A 21,051-nucleotide genomic window follows, 5' to 3' on the forward strand; every position below is an offset into this window, starting at 1 on the left:
GAAATATGATTTCTGTTCTGGATAGTGTTACTTTGATATAAATCCCTATATGAGCCCACCTGCCTCTTTCCATGTGCTAACAAGTATATTTAAAAACAATTTTTAATGGACTTGTGAAAATCAATCCAAGGCTTTTCTACTTGTGGAGGACAAAATCTTTGATCAATTAAACCTTGTATGGCAGCAGTGGGATGACCCTGTTTCAGCGTGGCATGAAGAGGAAGTACATTCTTTGAAAAACTTGATGCTTTGCTTGGCAGGATTGGTTTAAATCTGACTTCTTTCAAATACACTTACTGCTCAGTGCAACTGAATCCATATGGGATAAGACTCTGTTCTTTTTACTATTTCTTGCATGAAATGCTATCATGATACTAACTTCTCTGCACAATGTCAGTCTCTGTGCGATTCTTCACTTTTTTTTTCCCTGAAGAATTGCACATTCTGTTTGCATTGGGCTGTGACTAATGTACAGATTCGCTTTCTGTAGTGCCAGTGATGTTCTGCCAGTGTTTTAGTAGGGGATTCCCACAAGAATTCGCCTACGTCTCCCACATGGAGGAGTTGTGTGCACCAAGAATACATGTACTTCAGTTATTTACTTTGTGGAGTGGGAAAACAAAGGCTCCTATTTACTTCTTTTTGTTTGAAACAATACTACCAGCTCACTAACTGGGGCTGAAAGGAGTTAGCCCTGTTGCAGGAACCGGTTAGGACTCTGGCCAGGAGTCCCTGCTACAGTTCTGTTCCCGCTGTGAAACCTTGGCAGCACTTTCCTTTTGTTTTTTACTTTCTTTCATTTCTTTGTTTGAGCTGTGAACAAAGCCTGTTTTTAGTAAGTACTCGTACAGTGTCTATCTCGATGGGCTCTGCTTTCCTTTGGGATTTTTAGGTGCCTTTGTAGGAATAATAAAATTAAAACTAGCCACTGGTCCAACAAGCTGTTATCAAAGTGCTCTCACCAAGAGCAAGCCCTGGTGTTCCACATCCCCCAGCTTCCAAAAAACTGTGAAATCCCTGGAAATGCGGAAGGCAAGTTGCCTACATTATACATACACACGCATTCAGCTAATTGCAGAGGTTCATTCTCCTCACTGATGACTTCAGGATGTCATGAACCTGAGCAGAGTGTGCTGCTCCTGTGCACTGTCTGCTATGGCAGCAGTGATAGGGATTTTGGGAAGAAAATTGTTCAGTGATGTTATTTGTGAGTAGATTTGTATTAATATTTTTCTTAACGAGATGATACATAAAATTAATCATGAACAATTATGGTAACACCAGCAAAGTACATATCTTTAAGTTTGAAGTTATTAAAGGGAGTGGTTGTCAAAGCATATATGTGTGTGTATATATATATGTATAATGTACAGATGCATATATACATATATTAAAAATTAAGAATTACATATAAAAAATTAAAAAGAATTGGCCTGGCTCATGCTCTTTCTAAAGCTGTGGGTGTTATGCACCATTCAGAGCACACAACTGTGGTTCCCCTTGCACAAAGACTACCTTTGTTTCTTGGGTGAAGTCACGGTCTATTTAAAACCCTGTGTTTTAATAATGAAGTTCACTGGAAACTGAAGGAAATGAGACCATGAGGTTTTGTCCCAATAAAAACCAAATTGGAAATTGCAAAGTCAGCTGTGAATAAATGTGCATGTCATAGTTTATGGTTTCAGCTTTTGAGTTTTGTTCCTCCTTTCTAAATGTTTTGGAAGAAGTATATAGCTCCCATCAGTGACATCATAAAAATAAGTTCTACTTACTTTCAAAGCATTTTCTGACCATGAAAATAAAATGAAAGTAGGAAAAGGCACGTCATACTTTTCATATTTGTATCTGATAGATTTCATTGAATTGGACTTCCAGCTCCCCCTGTTCCCCATTTCATGCTGGCTCGGTTCTGGATTTTCTTCTGGTGTGATTCCAGAGCAGAACACTCTGGGGACCCGCAGCCCAAGATTGAAACTCAGAAACATTTGTGCTTAAAGGAATGGTCAGCACTACCTGTCCGTATGACAATAGTAATTATAACCTATTATTAGTACAATGAAATTTAATACACTTACTGAATATGTGGTATGAAATGGCTGGATCAAAGGTCTCTAAAGACCCATTCATCTAGCTTTATTGAGGAATTTCTTTTTTGTTTGTTTTAGGAGAAAAATTACCCAATTTAAATAGCTGAAGTTATTTGGGTGTTTAACTTTCTTTTGCCACCGTTTATATCATGCAAGTGATTTAAACCTCTCTCTATTTTTACTGCAGGTCTTAAGGGGGAATTAAAATAAGTTTCAGAAATTTGTATGACCAGGGCAAAAATTTCTGTTTAGTTTGTTTAAGTCTAAAAGAGAAAAGATGCTGAGTTCTTAAAGGAATATATTTTGGCAGCAGAGGTGACTAACAGCAGAGCTCCTTCCATTTTCTCAAAAGTTACTTGGTTTTCAAAAGTTTCTCTTGCAACAGAACAGTGATAAAACCCCCTTGCTGTCTTAATGCCTCTCAGGTAACTCCTAGTGGATTGGAATGATCAAGCTTTAAAGTTGCAGTGCTCCTATAGTGATTGCACATGCAGGGGGAAATAATAATTAATGAACACTGTTTCATATAGCTTTTTTAAACTCATATTTTAAAGCAGCCATGGTCTGTAGGGTAGCACCTATATGCCTTGTTAGTGCATACGAGGAATTTTTCTGCTGTTATATGAGAAGGAAATGCTGGGTGTTAGCAGAGATGGGGTTTAAAATGTTGAAAACTTAAGGAGAATTGTGAAAAGTCATCTTTTAAAAAAAAGTCCCTTCAGTTTCCTTTCAGCTGACTTGGACTAGGTCAAACTAGGGCAAACCTGTGTGGCTCACGAAAGTACCCTGAGTTTTCTGTCTTCCTAACCAATCAGCTCTGCAGAGGAGAAAATTGTAAAAATACATATTGCAAATCACAGAGTGTCCCTGGATCTAACAGGTACCTCTGTAAATTTCCATTTCCATGGGCTGGTGTACCATTTCACCTTCTAGTGGCATTATCCAGGGACCAGATAACATGATGCACTTGTACTGCTCTCAGAAGGATTAGTAATTGTACATCTTTTTGTTGGTTATTTAAAAGATATTACTCCCCTTAAAAAAATGATGCTATTTTGCTTGCTCCACTGTGGCTTGACTGATTTGTTGCATCTTCTTAGGTTTTTTTAATTTATTTTTGGTGCATGCAACTACTGATAGTATGAATACACAGCAACACAAGTGTCTGCAACAGATATCAGTGTTGCAGTTAGGCAAGCTGACTTTTCCTTTGTTTCATTGGCAGGTGAATGTAGTTGTCAGAGAATAAAATATAGGGTAAACAAATAATAGGTATCAACTTGTTCCCTGTTTTGCTGGGTACATGATTTGAAATGATCGTTTGCTCTTAACAATAGCCTCTTTTTGGTGTTTTTTTTTTTTTTTTTTTTTTTTTTTTTTTTTTTTTTTTTTTTTTTTAATTTTATATCTGCTCTTCCAGTAAGAGGTTATCAGTCATCTAAAAGATACCACCAACTGTGAGATTAACTCTTCATTTCTTTGGACACGCACAGGTCTGATAAAAAACTTCAACAAGGTTACAGGAGGATCATGTAATAATAAATAGCCAGTCATTTGTCAGTTTTGTTCTATTTATTATTTTACAGTAGAAGACTAAAGTATGTTTTTTTCCCCCTCAGCTTTGCACATCTGATACCTTGCCTTGTTACTAGGAGACGAGGTATGATGTGTATGTTCCTCTCATGGAGCACAGTGGTTTTAGCCACTTAATCACAGGAATGATGGCTGGTCAGTCTGTTGCTATTTAGCTGTTAGAAAGCCTAAAACTGTGAAGCTTTTTTGTTTGTTCAGGGAGGTTTCAAAGAAATCTCCTGGCTGCCCTTTCCAGACATACCTGGATATCTGCAATTTTTGTATACATATAGAAATGAATATATTCTTGACTTTTAATAATCAAAATATGCACTCCCTGCAATTTCGTGGCCTTCTGCTCAGCCTCAGTGTTTACCTTTGTCTCTCCCTGGCAGCTGCCTTTTAAAGAAAAGAATAATCAATCTGAGCTGCTCCCTGGTCTTGTTGAGCTTCCCTGGTAGTCGATGGTGTGGCTTTTAATCTGGTTTCCTAAGTAAGTGAGGTTTATTCATTTTGCTTTCTGTCCCTTCTTGCTCCTCAGGCTCATTCCAGAGTGGTCAATAAAAGGGGTAAAGAGCTATACAATTTTTTTTTCCTTTTCCTTTCTGTTTTTCCCAAATTTATTAGCCACATAAACTGGTCCCTAGAGAGGAGACAAGTGGGCAGAAGCATCAGGATGGCAGCTGCCGGCCAAACAGTGGACATCTGAGTTGCTCCAGACTCTCCCCATCCTGCACTAGTTGGTGCCTGCTGGAGCTGGGAGAGGGGCACAGTGGAAAGCCAGCATGGTGTGAGGGGATGCGGCCAGAAACATCTAAGCCCATGCCAGGTGAGCCCTGCAGAGCTGCCCCATGGCTTTGGGCTGCTCTGGTTTCTGGCTGTTTGGATTTTTAAGCCCTTTCAGCCCTTCCCCATTGCTTGTGTGTAGCAGCTAGTGTTTTATAGCGCTTTGCTGTGTTTGCATTGGCAGATTTAATTCTGTTCTTCCTTGATGTTGCGTATGAATTGAGATTTTGCTGTGAGTAAAACTTTACTCTTGGTGGTTATGAAGACTTGATGGCGAGGCCACCTGTAGGGGCTTGGGAAAGCATGGAGAATTGTACTGTGTGGTACACATGTGGTCACGCATGATCAGCAAAACTGATTTTTATTGTGATATCATAAAATGAGATTTGTGTTTTATTTGTATTGGGGTTCTTGATTTGTGGCCCTGTAAAGAAATGTTGAACTTGTATTTGGCTGAGGAGGAAAACAAGTGGAAATATACTGGTTGGACTGTTCACTCTGCGCTTCACAGGGAGATGGACCTTCCCTCAGGTCCAGGACGGGTTTCTCCACTCCTGGGCCAGCAGTATGTGTTCTTGGGATTCTATATATGTAAATGTAATGTATTAATTCATCTTACTGCTGTGACATGTTGTTGCAAAAACCATGTTTTCATACTGTTTTTTTCTCTCAATTTAGATTAGGGCAGAAATTTCTGCGAGTGAGAGAGGAGTCACAAACAGACCTGGCCTAGGTTACTTCTTCCACCAGTTCTCCCCTGGCTCCACTTGTGTAGAAGATATCAGCCACTTCTCTCGGGGCACTGGGACTTCAGTGGTGTCTCCTTTTCTCTGATGTGGGACTGGAGAGATGAGGGAGCTCAAGGGAGAAGGCAGCTGCTGTGGGGGCTGGCTGGAGCAGCTGTGGAGCAGCCAGAACTGGGGATTTCTGCAAAAACTCCAAAGCCTGACAGGTTTTTCCAGCTTTGTGCCCAGCTGACTTGTAATTTTTCTCACGGCATCTCCACCCCAGCTGTACTCTGTCCTTTTATATTGCCCACAACTTGATTACCTCCTCTCTTTTTGGCTTAACTTTCTAAACAAGCCCATTGGAAATGATAAGTAAATATATGGTGGATTTTGGAGTGCATCACCTTTAGGTGCTGTGCTTGCAAATCAAAGCGGTCTTTGTGTTGGCGCAGGCTTCTTGGTGCCCTCTACAGAGAGGCTGAGGAGGGAGGAGGTCTGGCTAATGTGCCAAGGTAGAGCTCTCTATTAATTAACTATTATTAAAAAACTTTTTCTGTGTGTTCAGAGACAGCGCTTGGAGAATTTTTTGATGTGCAAAATTTAAATACATCGGTAACAGTCAGTGGTAAATTGATGACTGTGAAAGTTACTTTGCTTTGTGGCAAATACTGGAGAGTGAGTATTGCACTTTGGTTGGAGCACTGTGTTAATGTCACTGTAGTGAGCAGCGTTTACCTCTTTCTGAGGTTGGAAAAGACCTCCAAGATCATCAAGTCCAACCTTTGACTGAATCCTATGATGGTCACTAAACCATGTCACCAAATGCCATGTCTGCTCTTTTTTTGAACACTTCCAGGGACAGTGACTGCACCACTGCTCTGGTCAGCCTGTTCTAATGTTTAACCATTCTGTTTCAATGAAAGAATTTTCTTAATATCCAACCTAAAAATACTAATTAAATTTGTATAAAATATAATCAGTTTGAAGTTGTATTGGCTGTTCTCACTGGGATTTTGGTGCCAAGCTTCCACCTCCCATGGATTATTTTGGTTTACTTTCCATGGGGACCCTGACAAGACCCAAGGAAGGGGAGGGTGGCGGTGGTATGAGTCAGGTTCTCATGGAGGAGCGGTGTGGAGCAGTGGGTCACAGTGCCCACCCTGCTTTTATTGATGGCCTTTTCTCGGTTCTGCAAGGGACAACAAGATCATTGAGGTGATCTGTTTCACACTGTGTGTGAGAATTGTTTGGAAGAGAAATGCTACCCTGTGTTTTAATGATAAGGTGATGTTCCTTATCAAGCCTTCCTGAAAATAGTCTTCCTTGTTACAGCCTCAGCTCTGCAACAGGTTCATCTTTGTCAACCAAGTTTTAATTGCAATTGAGCATTAATTCCCATCTGTGTAAATTCCAATATGTAAATAAAGTTTCTTCAGCTCATCATTGAAGGGATCTTACATCGTACTTGTTTCAGCCAGCGTCCCCTCAGCATCTCAGGGAAGTTTCATGCTTTTCAACTATGTGAAATTTGGTGCAAATGAAAGGAAGTGCAGGTAAAATTATAGTAGTAATAGTAAAACACATTTTCTTCTCCTGGACTATATTCCCACGCAGTCAGGCTTTAGAACATCTCCACCGAGTAGCAGCAATTGCCATCAGAGAAGCCCCCTCCCCTTCCCACATTTATTTCCATGGTAACCTGGAGAAGGCATTCTGCAGCCTCAAAACTACTTTTGCTCTTTCATCATGCAAGCCGGCATTGTCAAGGGCTGAGTGTATTCCTACAGCTTTGAATGAATATAAAAAAAAAAAGCCTGAATTTGGCTGGGCAATTTTTATTTGGGAGGCCCTGCAGCAGGAAGGAACAGGCAACCTTCAAGTGACCTAGTGTCCGTACGTTGCTTAGTAAGGAAAAAACAGTCTTGCTTCATTAATTGATTAACGGGGAGGGTGGGGGTCATCAGAATGGTCTGTCTGTGAAGCGAATGCGGTGATTTCCTGAATGCTGGGAGGTGGGTGGGCGAGGGGCATATGGCTGGCCAGGCTGGGCTGGTGAGCTGCTGGTAAGAGTGCATGCTGTGATCTGTTCAAATAGCGCTTTCTTGTGGAGTCTGTAATGCTTTTTCAGGTACTGTGTCAAAATGGTGTCTTACTAGATGCCTGCTCTTCGACTGTGTTATGCATTAGCCTTTTCCTGGTGTAGAAGTGGGGGGGTTTGGCAGTGTCGGGCAGTGCCTGCTGAGTGTGAGCAATTTAGTGCTGGTGGTAAAACATTTGCTCTTTCCATATAGCTCCATAAGGAGCGGTATTGATTTTATGCTTTTTAACATCCGTATTTATGCAGCATTTGTGTGTAGATGTTGAGAGGATTTTATTCTTTTTGAGCTGGCTAAGGCTGTTTGGTTGCTCTGTATGATAACAGCAGCATGTGGAATGCATAGTACTTGGTAACAGAAAACCAATTCCTTGCAAACAGTGTCTGCAAATGGGGGATGAATGAAACGTTTTAAGTAATTATTTTTTAAATAATCTGAAAGTAGAAACCTGTCTGGTCCAAGTGTGGTCAGAATCTTGTATGATGAATAGATTGGATGGATTATTAATTTGAATTTTCTGCTGATGTTGGTTTCCATGTTGTCTGAGTACCTGATTCACAGTGCAGGAATAGTATTGGTTAAAATATTTCAGGGGTGCTGCCTGATCAAAGGATCCAGTTGCCATATGTTTGGCTTGGGACAAGCTGGCAGGATTTTTTTCCCTTTCTTGCATTATTTGGTTGGGAAGGCTGAAAAATGTAGCTATTTTCTAAATGTGTCTGAAGTACATAAATGACTGAGAAGTCACCATGACAACATGGGGAGCTGGATCAGACTTTCCCTCCATGCTTTTTCTGTTTTGTTGTTTTAAAATATTTGTTATTTAGGCATTCCCTGAGGTGTTTGAGGGAGTATCTTACAGCTCCTGTTGCTATGGGACTTTTAATGATATTCAGCTCTTAAAGTAAATGATGTATGCAGGTTTTTTCTTGATTTAGCTCAGTCCAATGTATACAGTTTGCTGTACAATTAAGGTGGGATCTAAATGAAGACATGAGCACCTCCAGTGGGAGTTAAGGATCCGGCTTTCCCACAATTCTGATGTTGCAGATTTGAAAACTTCTGCGGAGCTCTTCCATGGTCCTTAGGCTTCCTGTGTTCTTGTGGTGTTCTCATGTGGGACCCAGAGCCTGGAGATTCCTGAAAGTTATGTCCAAGCTAAGGTGTAAGAGAATCTTTTGTTCAGGAGTGTCTGGAGTTAGGGGCAAGCTCAGAGACAGGAAAACAGGCTGATCATCGTCAAGAAACAAACAGGTCAAGAAACTAACAGTTCTTCCACCCTTCTTTGCTAAGGGGTGCTGCTTGTACCTGTCAGGGAGGAAGAGGGTTTTGCAAGATGTGTTGCTGGCTGTTCCTTTGCACTCGCTGGGACATAGTGAAGCCATGCTGCCTGGGGGGAGTAAGGTTTGTGTTCAGTTCCTTTCTTGATCTGAGGCATTCAAATTTCACCACTCACAAATTTTGGAGTGCTGAACCCAGACTGTGAGAAGTTGGACCATACAGAGAATTCTGAGCTTTCCTGAAGCCCTGGCACTGTGTTCCTGCCTCACCCCTCAGCCTTCATGCAGACACTCCATAGAGACCCACTCAGAGGGACCAGCCCTGAGCTCCAGTTTCCATTGGCTAAAGCTGTGTTCTCAGAATGGGAATGCTCTGGTCAGGTTCTGTGATGCACTGAGGCAAAGGAAAAATCAGACCTGTCAAGAAAAATAATTGCTTCAAGGTGTTTTTTAATTGAAAACCTCATTTGCACTAATAGGAAGAATCATGTTTTGTTCCCTGCAGGATGCACAGTTAGAGAATGACAGAATGGTTTAGGTTGGAGGGGACCTTGAAGACCATCTCATTCTAACACCTACCATGGGCAAGGACACTTTCTGCTAGACTAGGTTCCTCAGAGCCCCATCCAATCTGGCCTTGTGAAACAACAACCAGGATAAAACTAGAAACAAATTGAAAGTTCTAGTTATTTAATTCTATTAAAAATATAAAAACTATATAAAAGCCATAATAATATATTAACTTCTTGGACTATAGAACTTAAATTGTAATAACATTTAACAGCATAAAATTCCAATCCACTTAGCAACCTATTGGAAATATACATGATAATGTTAAATTAAAATTACTGGGGTTTGGCATTTGAAAAAAAAAAATATTTAAACAAACAAACTGTGAAATTTGTTAAATTTGATTGTTTAATACCCAAAAGTGGCAAAGGCTGACAAATTATGCCGTTTTGGTGCTCAAAGAGGATGCAAACACGTCTTTTAAGAGTCACCACCATCTGGGCATCAGGGACAGCAGGCAGGAGTTGCTTCTCTCCCCAGGGATATACACACACTGTGAGCTCATCATTACCATTTTTATGTAGATCATACCATGACATTCAATGACATTTTACAGACAGAAAAAAGACTAGAAAGCCCTGCCCTTACGAACCAAAGCCTTCGAGGACAGGACAAAGCCTGTATAACACACTTTTCAAACTGGAACTATCCATGTCATTGAGAAGTGGTCTATGGGCCAGAGCCCAGCAATAAGTCAGTAAGACGTTGAATTTTGTAACCATTTCCTCAGAAAAGACAACAAATTACCTGTATTTAATCTTCAAGATATTTGTGATTATTAGGAAGTCAGCTCCGACTAGTGCTGCAGGACATGATGAAAGACACAAGTAATGGTTCTAGAAAGCCCATTTAGAGACTTATTGAACACCTCACCTCTTGCAAAGCAACAGCAATGCAACTAAGAACATAAACACAACAGAAAAATACAATTACAAAGTCAAAATCTAGTGCTACTACTAGATAGAAGATATTCTCCAGTCCATTACCAACATAAACCCCCTGGCTGTCAGTAATGTTCTGTCTTTGTCCAATCTCAGTCCTCCGTGATCTAAATATTCACTGATAAGTACTTCTGTGTATTTAGCTCTTTGAGGGCCCAGTCCTGAAGCCCATCATATTTTTCCATCCAGGCTGCTCAGAAGAAACACAAGAGCACTGGGCAGCTCCTTTGGAAGTGAAAGTCAACACCTAGTAGGACTAGCACAGGAGCTCCACTACTGTTCTGTGTTTTGTATCTATTGTCACTCACTCTGCTTCTCATAGTAGTATTTCTGAAAAAGGACATTTTAACAAACCAGACCAAGCACCCAAAAGCAGAAAGAAATGGTAAATCCTGAGCTAAAGGACAGTGTTTAAGACAGGTGCCAGGAAAAGTTGGTAGGACTAATGGTGTGGCTTTATACTACACTTAACATCCTCCCACTGAAAGAGTCATCCTGCCCTGCTCCCTCAACCACAGACACTACTTTATTCTTGCTTAGAAGGTTTTGATGCAACTCAGAGTTGATTCAGCTGATCCCATGCACAGGGCAGTGGTGTGAAAGCTGTGCTCAGGGTGGGAGCCAGCAAGACAACAAGCAGCAGAAAGTGGAATTGATCTTGGAGGCATCTTCTGCAGTGGTGCTGCAGGCAGGGCTGCTGTTGTGACAGGTCCTGCACTCTGCAGAACCCTGGGAATGACATGGTTTCCTCCAGCTCAATTGACCAGCAAACAGAAACACCTCATCTCAATTATTATTACCTAATGGCATGGAAAAAGTATGTCAAAACCTCTTGTTCTGCAACAAAATACTTTTTCACTGGGAATCAGAAGTATAGAAAGAAGTATTCAAAAACTGATACTGTTTATTCCTCTTAAAAGCAAAGTCACTTTTACAAAGAAAATAACTCCAGTTCGATCTTTCCACCTTCTCACACCATGGAATTTTTACCACTCATTCATTAAATATAACCCAAGTCAAACCAGTTTGCCTCTTATAACCAAAGAAGTCAAGACCTTGAGCTTTTTCAGTGAAGTGTTTTCTCCAGACCTCTGCAATTTTTGTGGCAAGGGTTTTTTATTGCCATATCACATTTATAGGGGAAATTAAACTTCAACTGATCCCATGCTTAAGTGAAAAGGCCTGGGTTTGGTTTCCTCTTGGAACCTGCATATGCAAAAACTTTTTTTGGGGGGGAAGGGTAGGGTAACAAGGCAAAAACAATAGCTCTATAAAAAACAGGATTCAATTTTAACATTGAATTGTGAATTTATCCACTATTATGAAGTCTTCATGTTTTTGAAGGGGTAGTAAGTGGGATCCTGTAAGTTGGAAAGAATTTTTAAACTTTGGATGCAGTTCTTCATGGCTGTCTATACACACACACTCCCCATGTGCTGGGAAGGAACAAGAAGCAGGATTACACTGCAAGCTAGTGCCAGTCTCTGACACACAGCAAAACCAGGTTGTTCCTAATAAAATACTGCAAATTAATTTAATCCTATTTTGTAGGACCAAAACTAAGACTTTTCTTTCTCCACTTAGAAATGAACAAAATTAATAAGAAAAAAAAAATACAGATGCCTTGATTTCAGGTGACTGTCATTGAGCTTTTAGAGCACTACTGCTGAGAGCAGGTGGAGTAAAAAACATCATTTCCATTACCAGGACCCTAAAGTACCAAGAATGCTGTAATGTTATCTCCAGTGTCTATCTGCCCTATCCCCACTGGATTTTCCTATGTTAGAAGTATTTCTTTTGGTTTGGATTTCCTTACAGCACCGAGCTTGACTCCAATCCTAGAAATAGGAATAGGTTTCTTTTGTTGTTTGTGGTTGGGGGTTTTTGGCACAGAAAGAAAGGGTGGGTTTAGGTTTGTCCTGTTTTTTAACTACTCCTAAATTCAGGACTTTCAAGTTTTTGCCTCTAGCATTATGATATGTATCCTAACTGTAAGAATCTTGAAAGCAAGGTATGTAACCACAAAAATCTGTATAACTAACTCCACCAGGCTCTTGCTCTTACTTGTTTTTCTCATAACGGATTTATCTCATTATTTGAGCCTCTGGCTTTAAAAAAAAAAAAAACAAAAAAACCAAAAAACCCAAAAAACAAAAACCAAACCTTTTCTCGGATACTTGAGATGAATTTCTGAAGGACTAGATTTTCGGCACATTTTCTATATTCAAAATTACAACATCGGGTAACTTTAAGAAAAAGGAAAGTAGGCTACATCACGCAGATATGCAGTTCTTCAAAGAAGATAATCCTACCCAGCTGTAGAAAATTTCTGTTAAGCATCACTTGAAAATTTAGCTCCAGCATGAGACAGAACTCAGCATTTTTCCAAATTAAAAAAAGTCATTATATTATTCATTTGGCATCAAATAAAATGTTAGATTAATGGGTGTCAAGAGGAAACTGCGTGGTTCTTCACATTCTCATGTTGAGATGTAGGGTAATAATACAAAGTGAAAGTCACTGTCATGCTGTACTTACTTTTCAATTGCCTCAATACCGAAACACACAGCTCTGCCACAAGGGCAAGTAAATCCATACATTCTCAGAAAATGTCACAGACATTTTCTTTCCCTCCAAGTTTACATAGGAACAAGTGACAAATGCAATTATTTTTACTTTCATTTACCCAAATTACAGTGGGGTTTTTTCATCAAGAAGTATGGTAATAACAGAGAAGTGTATCATTACCTTCCTCTGCTGACACTGAAATGTCACCTCCACAGAACATCTAGCACTACTCATTATTCCACTAAATTCGCTATCGATTATGTAGCTTGCTGCTACAAATATGAAAAACACTGTCTCTCCAACCCTAGAAACTTTGCCAGGAGGAGGCAGAAGACAGCACCAGGGAGAGATCTCCAGGTAAGAGGTCTCCTCCCCAAAGTAAGTACTCTTCTAGAAGATTCCTAAGCTGGATCACCCCAACACAAGCACATGTCTAATTCCACACACGTGTTCACAGCTGTGGCAGTGGAGACCAGAAATCAAGTGCTGTTCCTCCACAACTCCCCAACAAAGCCTCTTACTCACTGTGCTGCAGCCTTCCCTGCACACCCTCTCTAACATGGGCAGTCTTTCATTCCCTTCTGAACAAGAGGAGGGGTGGCCCCACGGCACAGCGGTGTGGTGGCCCCGTTGGAGTGAGTGTGGGGGAACAACAGGGCTGTGTGTGCTGGGCTGTGTACGACAGGATGTGCACAACAGGCTGTGCACTTGGCCTAACTTAGAAATTGCCAGAGCTGCAGCCATTCTGTTTGATTTCTCTGAGAAGAGCTGTCCCTCCCAAGCAGGGCAGGTGGGAAATGTGGCTGGTGCAGACTTTGCATATATTTATGAATGCCAGATTTGGATACGGGGGGAAGATACCTGAGCTCTAAGCATCTCCGAATTAGCCTCAATTTTTTTATGAGCTAGGATAACGTGGCTTAAGGTGCCTTTCGAGCAGTAACTTTGTGTGGTGACTATCAGCACAGTGTTTTGAGGGTTTTGCCCATCATATGCAGAAGCTGACCTCAGTGCCACAATGAGTGTGGCTAAGGACTGTGCAGCCAGTCGGTGCCATGATCAATGACAGTCAATGAGCTGGTGTGTAACAACCATTCCCAGAGTGGAGCAGGGTGGCCAGGGAATAATCAGACTTTACTGCAATTTGTGTATGCACGTGCTTGGGGGTTTTTGTTTCTTTTCTTTTTTGGAAGTGCTATGGAGGACTCAACAGTGTTTGCTGACACCAACGTGCTGTCAAAGAAGCAGGAAGTGTCCTAGGCAATTTGGAGATGTATTAGTATTACTGTTTTGATTTTTATTTGATTGGTCCTAACTTGGGTCCTCACTTTACATGTAAAGATACTGCTTTGAAAGAAGTCTTGTTCCTCTCCTTGTGACATGATGTCGGCAGCAGTTAAAGCTCTCTGAAGCCAATATGCCATAATAGATCTGAAAAACTCAAACCGAACAAAAATTATTTATCTACAACCCATTCTAAGCAACTGATAGGATTGTGATGATATTACTAAATTACACTTTCAGTGTCAATTATTTTAAGAGCTCAAAATTGTAAATTCATTACAAGTGTCATTTATTATCTGAAATAATCTCGTAATGATCTTTTCTTTTATTCTTTTTCTTCTACAGTGAGAATTCTTTGCATTTTTCTTAATAGAATCTAAATTTCTGTAATAGCATTTATTTTTAAATCCCTCCAGTCATCCTTTCTCAATAATGAAGCTTTGCCATCAAGCATACATTGTATGCATTGAGATTTTTCCATTAATAAAAGAGTAATATGGAATAATGATGCAGAAATTATATGGAAACCAGTAATTAGTTAAACAGTGACTTCCATGCAGTATGTGCTGTTTTATGCAATATAATTTTAAACAAAAATATTCAGACGTCCTGTGCAAGTACCATAGTTTATAATTACCTGTATTAGCTATACATATGTATTGGAAAATGCTAGTTGCCAGTTATATTTTATGTAATGATAGACCACACTCTGTCTAAGTTTACTTCAGAATTGAAAGCTCTCACCTAAGCAAGAGAGAATGTATACTATTTTCACAATATTAATTTGAATGCATATTTTTGGTTAATGGTCTGATTCTGAAATTGCTACCTGTTTCTGTTCAGCTTGAGCTTCCAATTTCTTAAAAAATTTCTTTAAAATAATTGCTGGCAGAGTTGTAATGCAATTTTGAGATGAAGTGTGTTGTGTTTTCTTTAGAATGAACGTTTAGCAGTCATTCACAAGGATTTTATTGTTTGTAATTTATAACTGATGTCCCAAATGATAACCTGGGTTCTTACAAAATGTCCTTGGTTTTCACACTGTAGTGGTTATAGATTGGATGAAAGTGCAATTGTAGATAACGGGAGAGATGAAATAGCTGCTATAGATACAATGAATTAACTGAAGTCTAGTTGGGAAAACTAATACTAATTCCTTTTACTCCAGTTTTTCTCTGTACTCTTTTATTACAGGCCTTTGATCTAGTGTTACTTTCTTTGGAGCTTCTCAGGTTGAAATAAAGGATGCTTTATGCTATCCCGCGACTGGGTTCCAAAATACTGGAGCTGGTTCAGTGGTTTTCAGTCTCTTCAACTTTATTTATCTGTGCATTTGTTCCCATGGACACCTTTAACCTTTCCCATGTTCTTTTCCTTGCTCTCACTTTGGATCTTAGAGACTGTGGATCACAGAGTGAGGAAGCATTGATCTAAGCTAAGGAGATGGTTGTGCAAGGGAAAGAATGCTCTTTGCTCCTCCATCTGCAGAGTACAGAATATGTTTGTGTGTCCCCCCAGAGTTGGAAGAGACGTGGAGTTTCACTTCAGGAGCTGCTCTGGGATAACTTGGGTATGTTGGTCTCTGGAGGAGTAGGGTGCAGAGCCTGAGGCTGCAAAGAAGGGTAAAGATTGTGTTCTCTAGTCAGCTGAGAAACCAGTGCAGGTGTAGTGTGGACCTTTGGTCAACATCATGGGCTGCTTACAAGTCTCCATAAAGTAGACACTCACATTGGCTAGACCCCTTCAAGGCTTTCCTTGTGCTGGATTTGCAGTCACTGTGTGGGATTGCTTTGTTGGAAGTACAGATATGAGGAAGAGGCATGGGACTAGTGATGCTTTTGCTTTTAGCCTCTCAGTGCTGTCCAGGCTCTTAAAGGCTCTTCCAAACTGTGACTGTGCTTTTGTGAGCCCACGTGGTACTTGATCATCCAGTCTACAGCAGAGGCACCACATTGACCTGTTTTTCTTCTCTCCAGCTGCTGCCCATGTTCAGCTCATCAGTCAGAAATGGTATTTTTTCTGTGTCCTTTTCTCAATAAAAGGTTTATTTTTTGAGAACAATATTTATTGATAATTTACATTGTTCTTTTGTTATATTTGTTTTAAAAGGGACAAAAATATTATTATAGATGTCATATTGTAATATGCATGTCCATGCTTGGAACTAGTCAAACCAGCTCCTGAGCAGCCTGCTTTGTGTGGCCCTGCTTTGAGCAGAGGGGTTGGACTGGGTGGTAACCCCAAGCCCCTTCCAGCCTCAGAGACTCTGTGGCTTGGTCACTTTCTGTGAAAGTTTTAAGCTTCAAGTAGGGTGCTACTGAGCGACACTGAGAGCTGAAATATTTTCCTTTAGTGATTATTGTAAAATTGTTCTGGATTTTGAAATATGCAGCTCTGCTGTCAAAATAGCATAAAAATACTCCCTGTGCTTTTCAATAATGAAGTCGAATTTTCTTAATTTCTGCAGTATGGAGTGACAGTACATTGTGGTCACACAGAAAAGCTAGTCCTGCCCTGGAATGCTCACTTCTGTAGCAAAGAATCTGAGCTCAGTTTTACCTACTTATATTTAGTACCTAAAGAGATTTTTAAATCAGAAAAGGCTAATTATTGGTTTACTAAAACTAATAAAACAATTCAGGTTTATAAAGAGAAAGCCAGTTGTTTGGGACACTGCTGGAGATGAATTATATTGTCATTAAATCTTAAGGGGAGGATAATTTTTACTCACCTTGCTGGTCAGATGAGATCTTACACATTGCAATATGTGGCATTAAGAAGATGCACAGGGACATCAACTGAGCAGAGAGAGATCCTTGCATGCCACTTTTGTCATTAGGAATAACAATTTAATAAGCTATTAGTAAAAGAAGAAATGAAGCACATGAAGCATTTTTTTACATGGTTTTGACTGAAGGCTGGAATTTTCTCATAGGACTAGATCAGGCTGTTTCTCAACTTAATGCCTTTTAAATCACTGGAAGGTGGGCAGTGTAATGCTTTTCTCTGTTCCCCCCTCTCCCCACAACTCACCAGTTCTCGAAATTGGAGATCTGCCATCTTTCTCTTTGATCTTGGAACAGTAAATCACCCATCTGCAGGTAATCTGAAAGAAACAAATTGAGATGGCTTTGGCTGCAGTAATTTGTTTGTAGAATAAATCTCTTTAGGTTTTTACGGTAATGGATTGCTCTGGTGTTGCAATTCCGGTGTTAAAGTAGTACAGATGTGAAGTCACAGGTGTATTATTAGCCTGAAATAGATCTTTGACTTGCACAATCAGTGTAATTATAAATTAGGACTCTTTCATCATAATGAAAAACCTTTTACTTGTCAAGGGAAAAAAAAAAAGCATGTCTGTGCTCATCTAAGAGGAAAGTCTCAGGAATGCTAAACAAAGATTCTGCCTGCATCCCTTCATTGGGATCCAGTGTGTGCATCTTAGAGGTGATATAGACATCTGACGTCAGTGAACGCTCTGAGGCTGTCAGGCAAAATGACAGCTTCAGCTTGGGAAATCCATGGTGAAAATGCATTTATAGTTGCAGCTACACACTGCACCTCATGCTCAGCTGCCTTTGGCTGCTCTCTGAGGACACTGTATAGGGATTAGTTTTGTATGGAGTATTCCCTTCTGGGAGACCAGGAGTAGTCCATGGATAAGCATCCCTGTGTCATGCAGGAAGCAGCCAGACTAAATCTGGCGATCAGAGCTAAATTGAGTTAACAACCAGAAACATGAGATGCAAAGTGAGTTTGAATGGGGGAGAGGCAGGAGGAGGAAAAGGTGTTGAAATGCTGCTGCTGTGCTGAAGGACCCCACAGTGGTGGTGTGTGGGACTTGTCCTGTGCGTCAGAGAAATGCCATTGCTTCTGCTGACCTAGCTAGAATGAGAAGGATGAGGGTAAAATTATGATGAGAAATACTTGGCTATAATTAAAACTTCCTTAGAAAGTGTTCTAGTCTGTTTCAAGTGCTTACCTTAATTTTTACTCTGGGCATGTTATCTGCCCAGTACTCAATCCTGAACTCAAGAAAAAATTAGGGAGAAAGGCCCATTATCTTCTATTTTCAATGAATCCTTTTGCAAAAGAGAAAAGCAAAGCAAAACACAGTCTTACTAATTCATGGGTTCTGGGTTTCATGTTAATTGTAATGAAGTACATGAATGAAAACCTAATTCTCCTTTCCCCTTCTAAATTAGGTACCTGCAACAACTTAAGATGGACTTTGATGTCTGGACCTTGGTATCTGCACCTTGGCCAATGCAGGAATTAAGTCTTGAAATCTACTGCTGAAGTTAAACTAGTTGCTGTGCATTTCAGCACACAAAAGTAGGACAAGACTTGTATTCACCAAAGAGATGAGTCTGGCTGCTCATCCCTTCTTACCTTGTTTTCTCTAGTTCTCTAGGAACAGCATTTGACAGCCTCGTGTGATGGTTGAATCTCCTGATGTGTGCTGTGAGCAGTGTTCTGGCAGGGCTTTTGTCACCTGCAACGTCAGGCTGGCTGACATCTGCCCCAGGCTTCTTCTCCTTTACTTTGTCACTCTTTATGCCTCAGTCTTTTCATGTCATCTAACCTGCTTTTCTTACTGGGTGGAAGAGTCTCAGGGGTTTTTCTCTTTTACCTTTGATCTTGGTGTCACAGAAAGTTACTGTGCTGATTAGTTTAGCCTAATTAAACTGTGCCATTTGGGGAGAAGAGTCAGCTAAATACTTCCTCCAGAAGAATGAGATTTTCAGAGCCTGTTTGTTACACTTTGTTAAATCATAAAAGTTTGTGACTGCCTTCCGTTTATGGGGATTTGATTTTCACTATCCCCTAATGTTTATTCTCTGTATGTCAATATGAAAAGCAGGCCAAGTGTAAATATTGAGAAGACTATAGCTAAATGCAGGAATTTGCTTACCAAAGAACAGTCTCCAGCACTAAATGGAGAGATTAAACATGTTTTTTCAAATTGGAAATGTGTTTCCTGTGTGCCTTGCGGGAATGTCACCAGAGGCTTGAAGTCATAATGCCAAAGTTTGGGACCAGATCTGTAAGATATGCCCGAATTCTGAGGTATGATAGAAATGCTAATGCAAAAGTTACTGGTGGGCACCTGTGTCCAAGTAAACTGAGAGATGAAATCTAAGGCCAGACTGGTACTCTCCAGAGGGATACAAATATGAACAAAATAAGAAAGAATAACTGTGGTACAAGTTTGTCACAGAACAGCATGAAAGAACTTGAGAGTTACCACTTAGGTGGGTGTCAGTCTCTTCTCCCAGGTAGCAAGTGACAAGATAAGATGAAACAGCCTCAAATTGTGCCAGGGGAGGTTTAGGTTGGATATTAGGGAAAATTTCCTCACTGAAAAGGGGGTCAAGCCTGGCACAGGCTGCCCAGGACAGTGGTGGAGTGTTCAAAAATGTGTGGAGGTGACACCTGGGGGACATTGGTTCGTGGTGAACATGCAGGTGGTGAGGGGATTGATGGTTCAACCTGGTGATCTTAGAGATCTTTTCCAATCTTAACCATTCTATGATTCTGTGATACTGTGGAGGAGCACACAACCTTGTTATTGGTTCAGGACATTGTAGTTCGTTATCTGTGTAGTTCGTTATCATAGCAGCACTACAGAAACAGATCTAGAAATTACAATATTTGTGTTAAAACACATGAGAGAACGTATATGACTACTTAAAAAAATCCCCCAAGCCCCCCAAAATCCATCAGTCCTCATCTATACTTCAGCAGAGTTCAAATTATAAACACTTAGAAGTTATTGGCAAGGAAATAATTATATGTGGAGTTTTCCACTCTTGGGATTTGCATCTGTCCAGTGCTTTGATAACAGTGATGCACAGCAAGGAGCTGCTTCCCCCCCAGTCCCTCCTTCTCTGCAGGAGGTGGTAAGCCTGGACTTGTCCGTGGGCTGTCAGCCTGGTTGAGCTGGGTGCCTTCCTACAAAGAGGTTTCAGTACAACCCTACCATATGGCGCTGACTCCTGTGGCTGAAGGGAGCAGGGGCTGTGCAGCCAACAGCGTGTCCTCAGTGTCCATGTGGATGCTAACAGAGGACTCAGTTAAAACACAGTAGAAACACAAGAGCTTTTTTTTTTAACTTTGTACCAACAACCTCAGGAGCTGAAGGTAAGTGCTTGCTAACTGCAGTACCACATCCTGTTTCATACAGGAAAAAAAAATTTTTATTTTGGGGCTTTATTGTGCCTGATGTTAGTCCTGGGGGAGAATATATTCTGTGGTGCTTTACTTTGTTTTTTCTCGTTTTCCTTTTGAGTGAATTTATTCTGTTCTCAGTATGGCTTTTCTGGTTGTTTCTTCCACTCTTCAGGCCTCCTTGGAATCACCAGGGTTGGAAGCTGGTCCTTCTTCCCATTCGGCTGATGTGTTTTTCCCCTTGATTCATTTTTGGCAAGAATTTGCTTGGCAGCCTGCTACAAAATAAAAATAAAATAAGAAATACCACTTTTCTTCTTTGCTAGGGTAAGATGACCTTTCATACAGTTAATGACAGATTCTGGTTTTTTGTCCTGGAAGGGAGTTTAAATTTTCTCTGTTAGTGGCATGTTGAGTTGATCCTGTATTACATCTCAACAGATGTTATCATTGCCACTTTGGTGGAAGCAGCATATTCGACTGGCCTTGGAAGGATCCTTGCTTTGTGCTGTCTGTGGGGGATGTGGTGGCCAGCTGTACTCAGAGCAACATAAAAAGCCTGAAACTAGAAGTGAATGCCTGCTTGATTTTTTTGTCTGGTTTTTTTTTTTTTCCTTGCCCCAGTGTAAGGTTGTATGTAATGACTTTCGACTGGTAGGATTTCTGAGACATGCTTGCATTTTTGCCTTTCCTTTATCTTGTCTTTGGGTAAGTATGAAGATCTTGGCAGGGATTTGGTTTACACATCTGTGTTAAGTAGTGCTGTAATACAGAATTAGGTGTTGAAGCTCCTCATTTTTGTCACTCAGAAATCTTCTCCTGACCACTGTAATTATATAAATATAGAGCAAACATTTAAGAATCACTTTTATAGCCAGTTTTAATAGCAGTTTGCCAGCTAACCTGTGTCTAAGGGAAAGGCCCTAGTGCCCAAGCTGCCCCTGCAACGGTAGGGGGTCAGAGAGCCT

General features: G+C 40.5%; 1 protein-coding gene across 5 annotated transcripts in view; it reads left to right on the plus strand.

Annotated features, from left to right (window-relative positions):
- The first annotated feature begins 4,302 nt into the window (after positions 1-4,302).
- The window catches only part of FGD3 (FYVE, RhoGEF and PH domain containing 3), a 72,876-nt gene continuing 56,127 nt past the window's right edge, over positions 4,303-21,051 (plus strand). For 2 of the 5 annotated variants that reach the window (XR_001862969.1, XM_017737341.1), the window contains exon 1: positions 4,303-4,488. Coding sequence is in view for 3 of the 5 variants with exons in the window: in XM_017737341.1 (XP_017592830.1) it covers positions 4,458-4,488 (31 nt within the window). In the remaining 2 variants the exon portion in view is untranslated. Of the gene's footprint in view, positions 4,489-6,907; positions 7,079-21,051 lie in introns of those variants that run through there. The other 3 variants (XM_017737340.1, XM_017737344.1, XM_017737343.1) reach the window with 3 other exon arrangements.

The sequence above is a fragment of the Corvus brachyrhynchos genome, unplaced genomic scaffold (assembly GCF_000691975.1).
Source record: "Corvus brachyrhynchos isolate BGI_N302 unplaced genomic scaffold, ASM69197v1 scaffold266, whole genome shotgun sequence".
In the NCBI taxonomy this organism is placed as follows: domain Eukaryota; kingdom Metazoa; phylum Chordata; class Aves; order Passeriformes; family Corvidae; genus Corvus; species Corvus brachyrhynchos.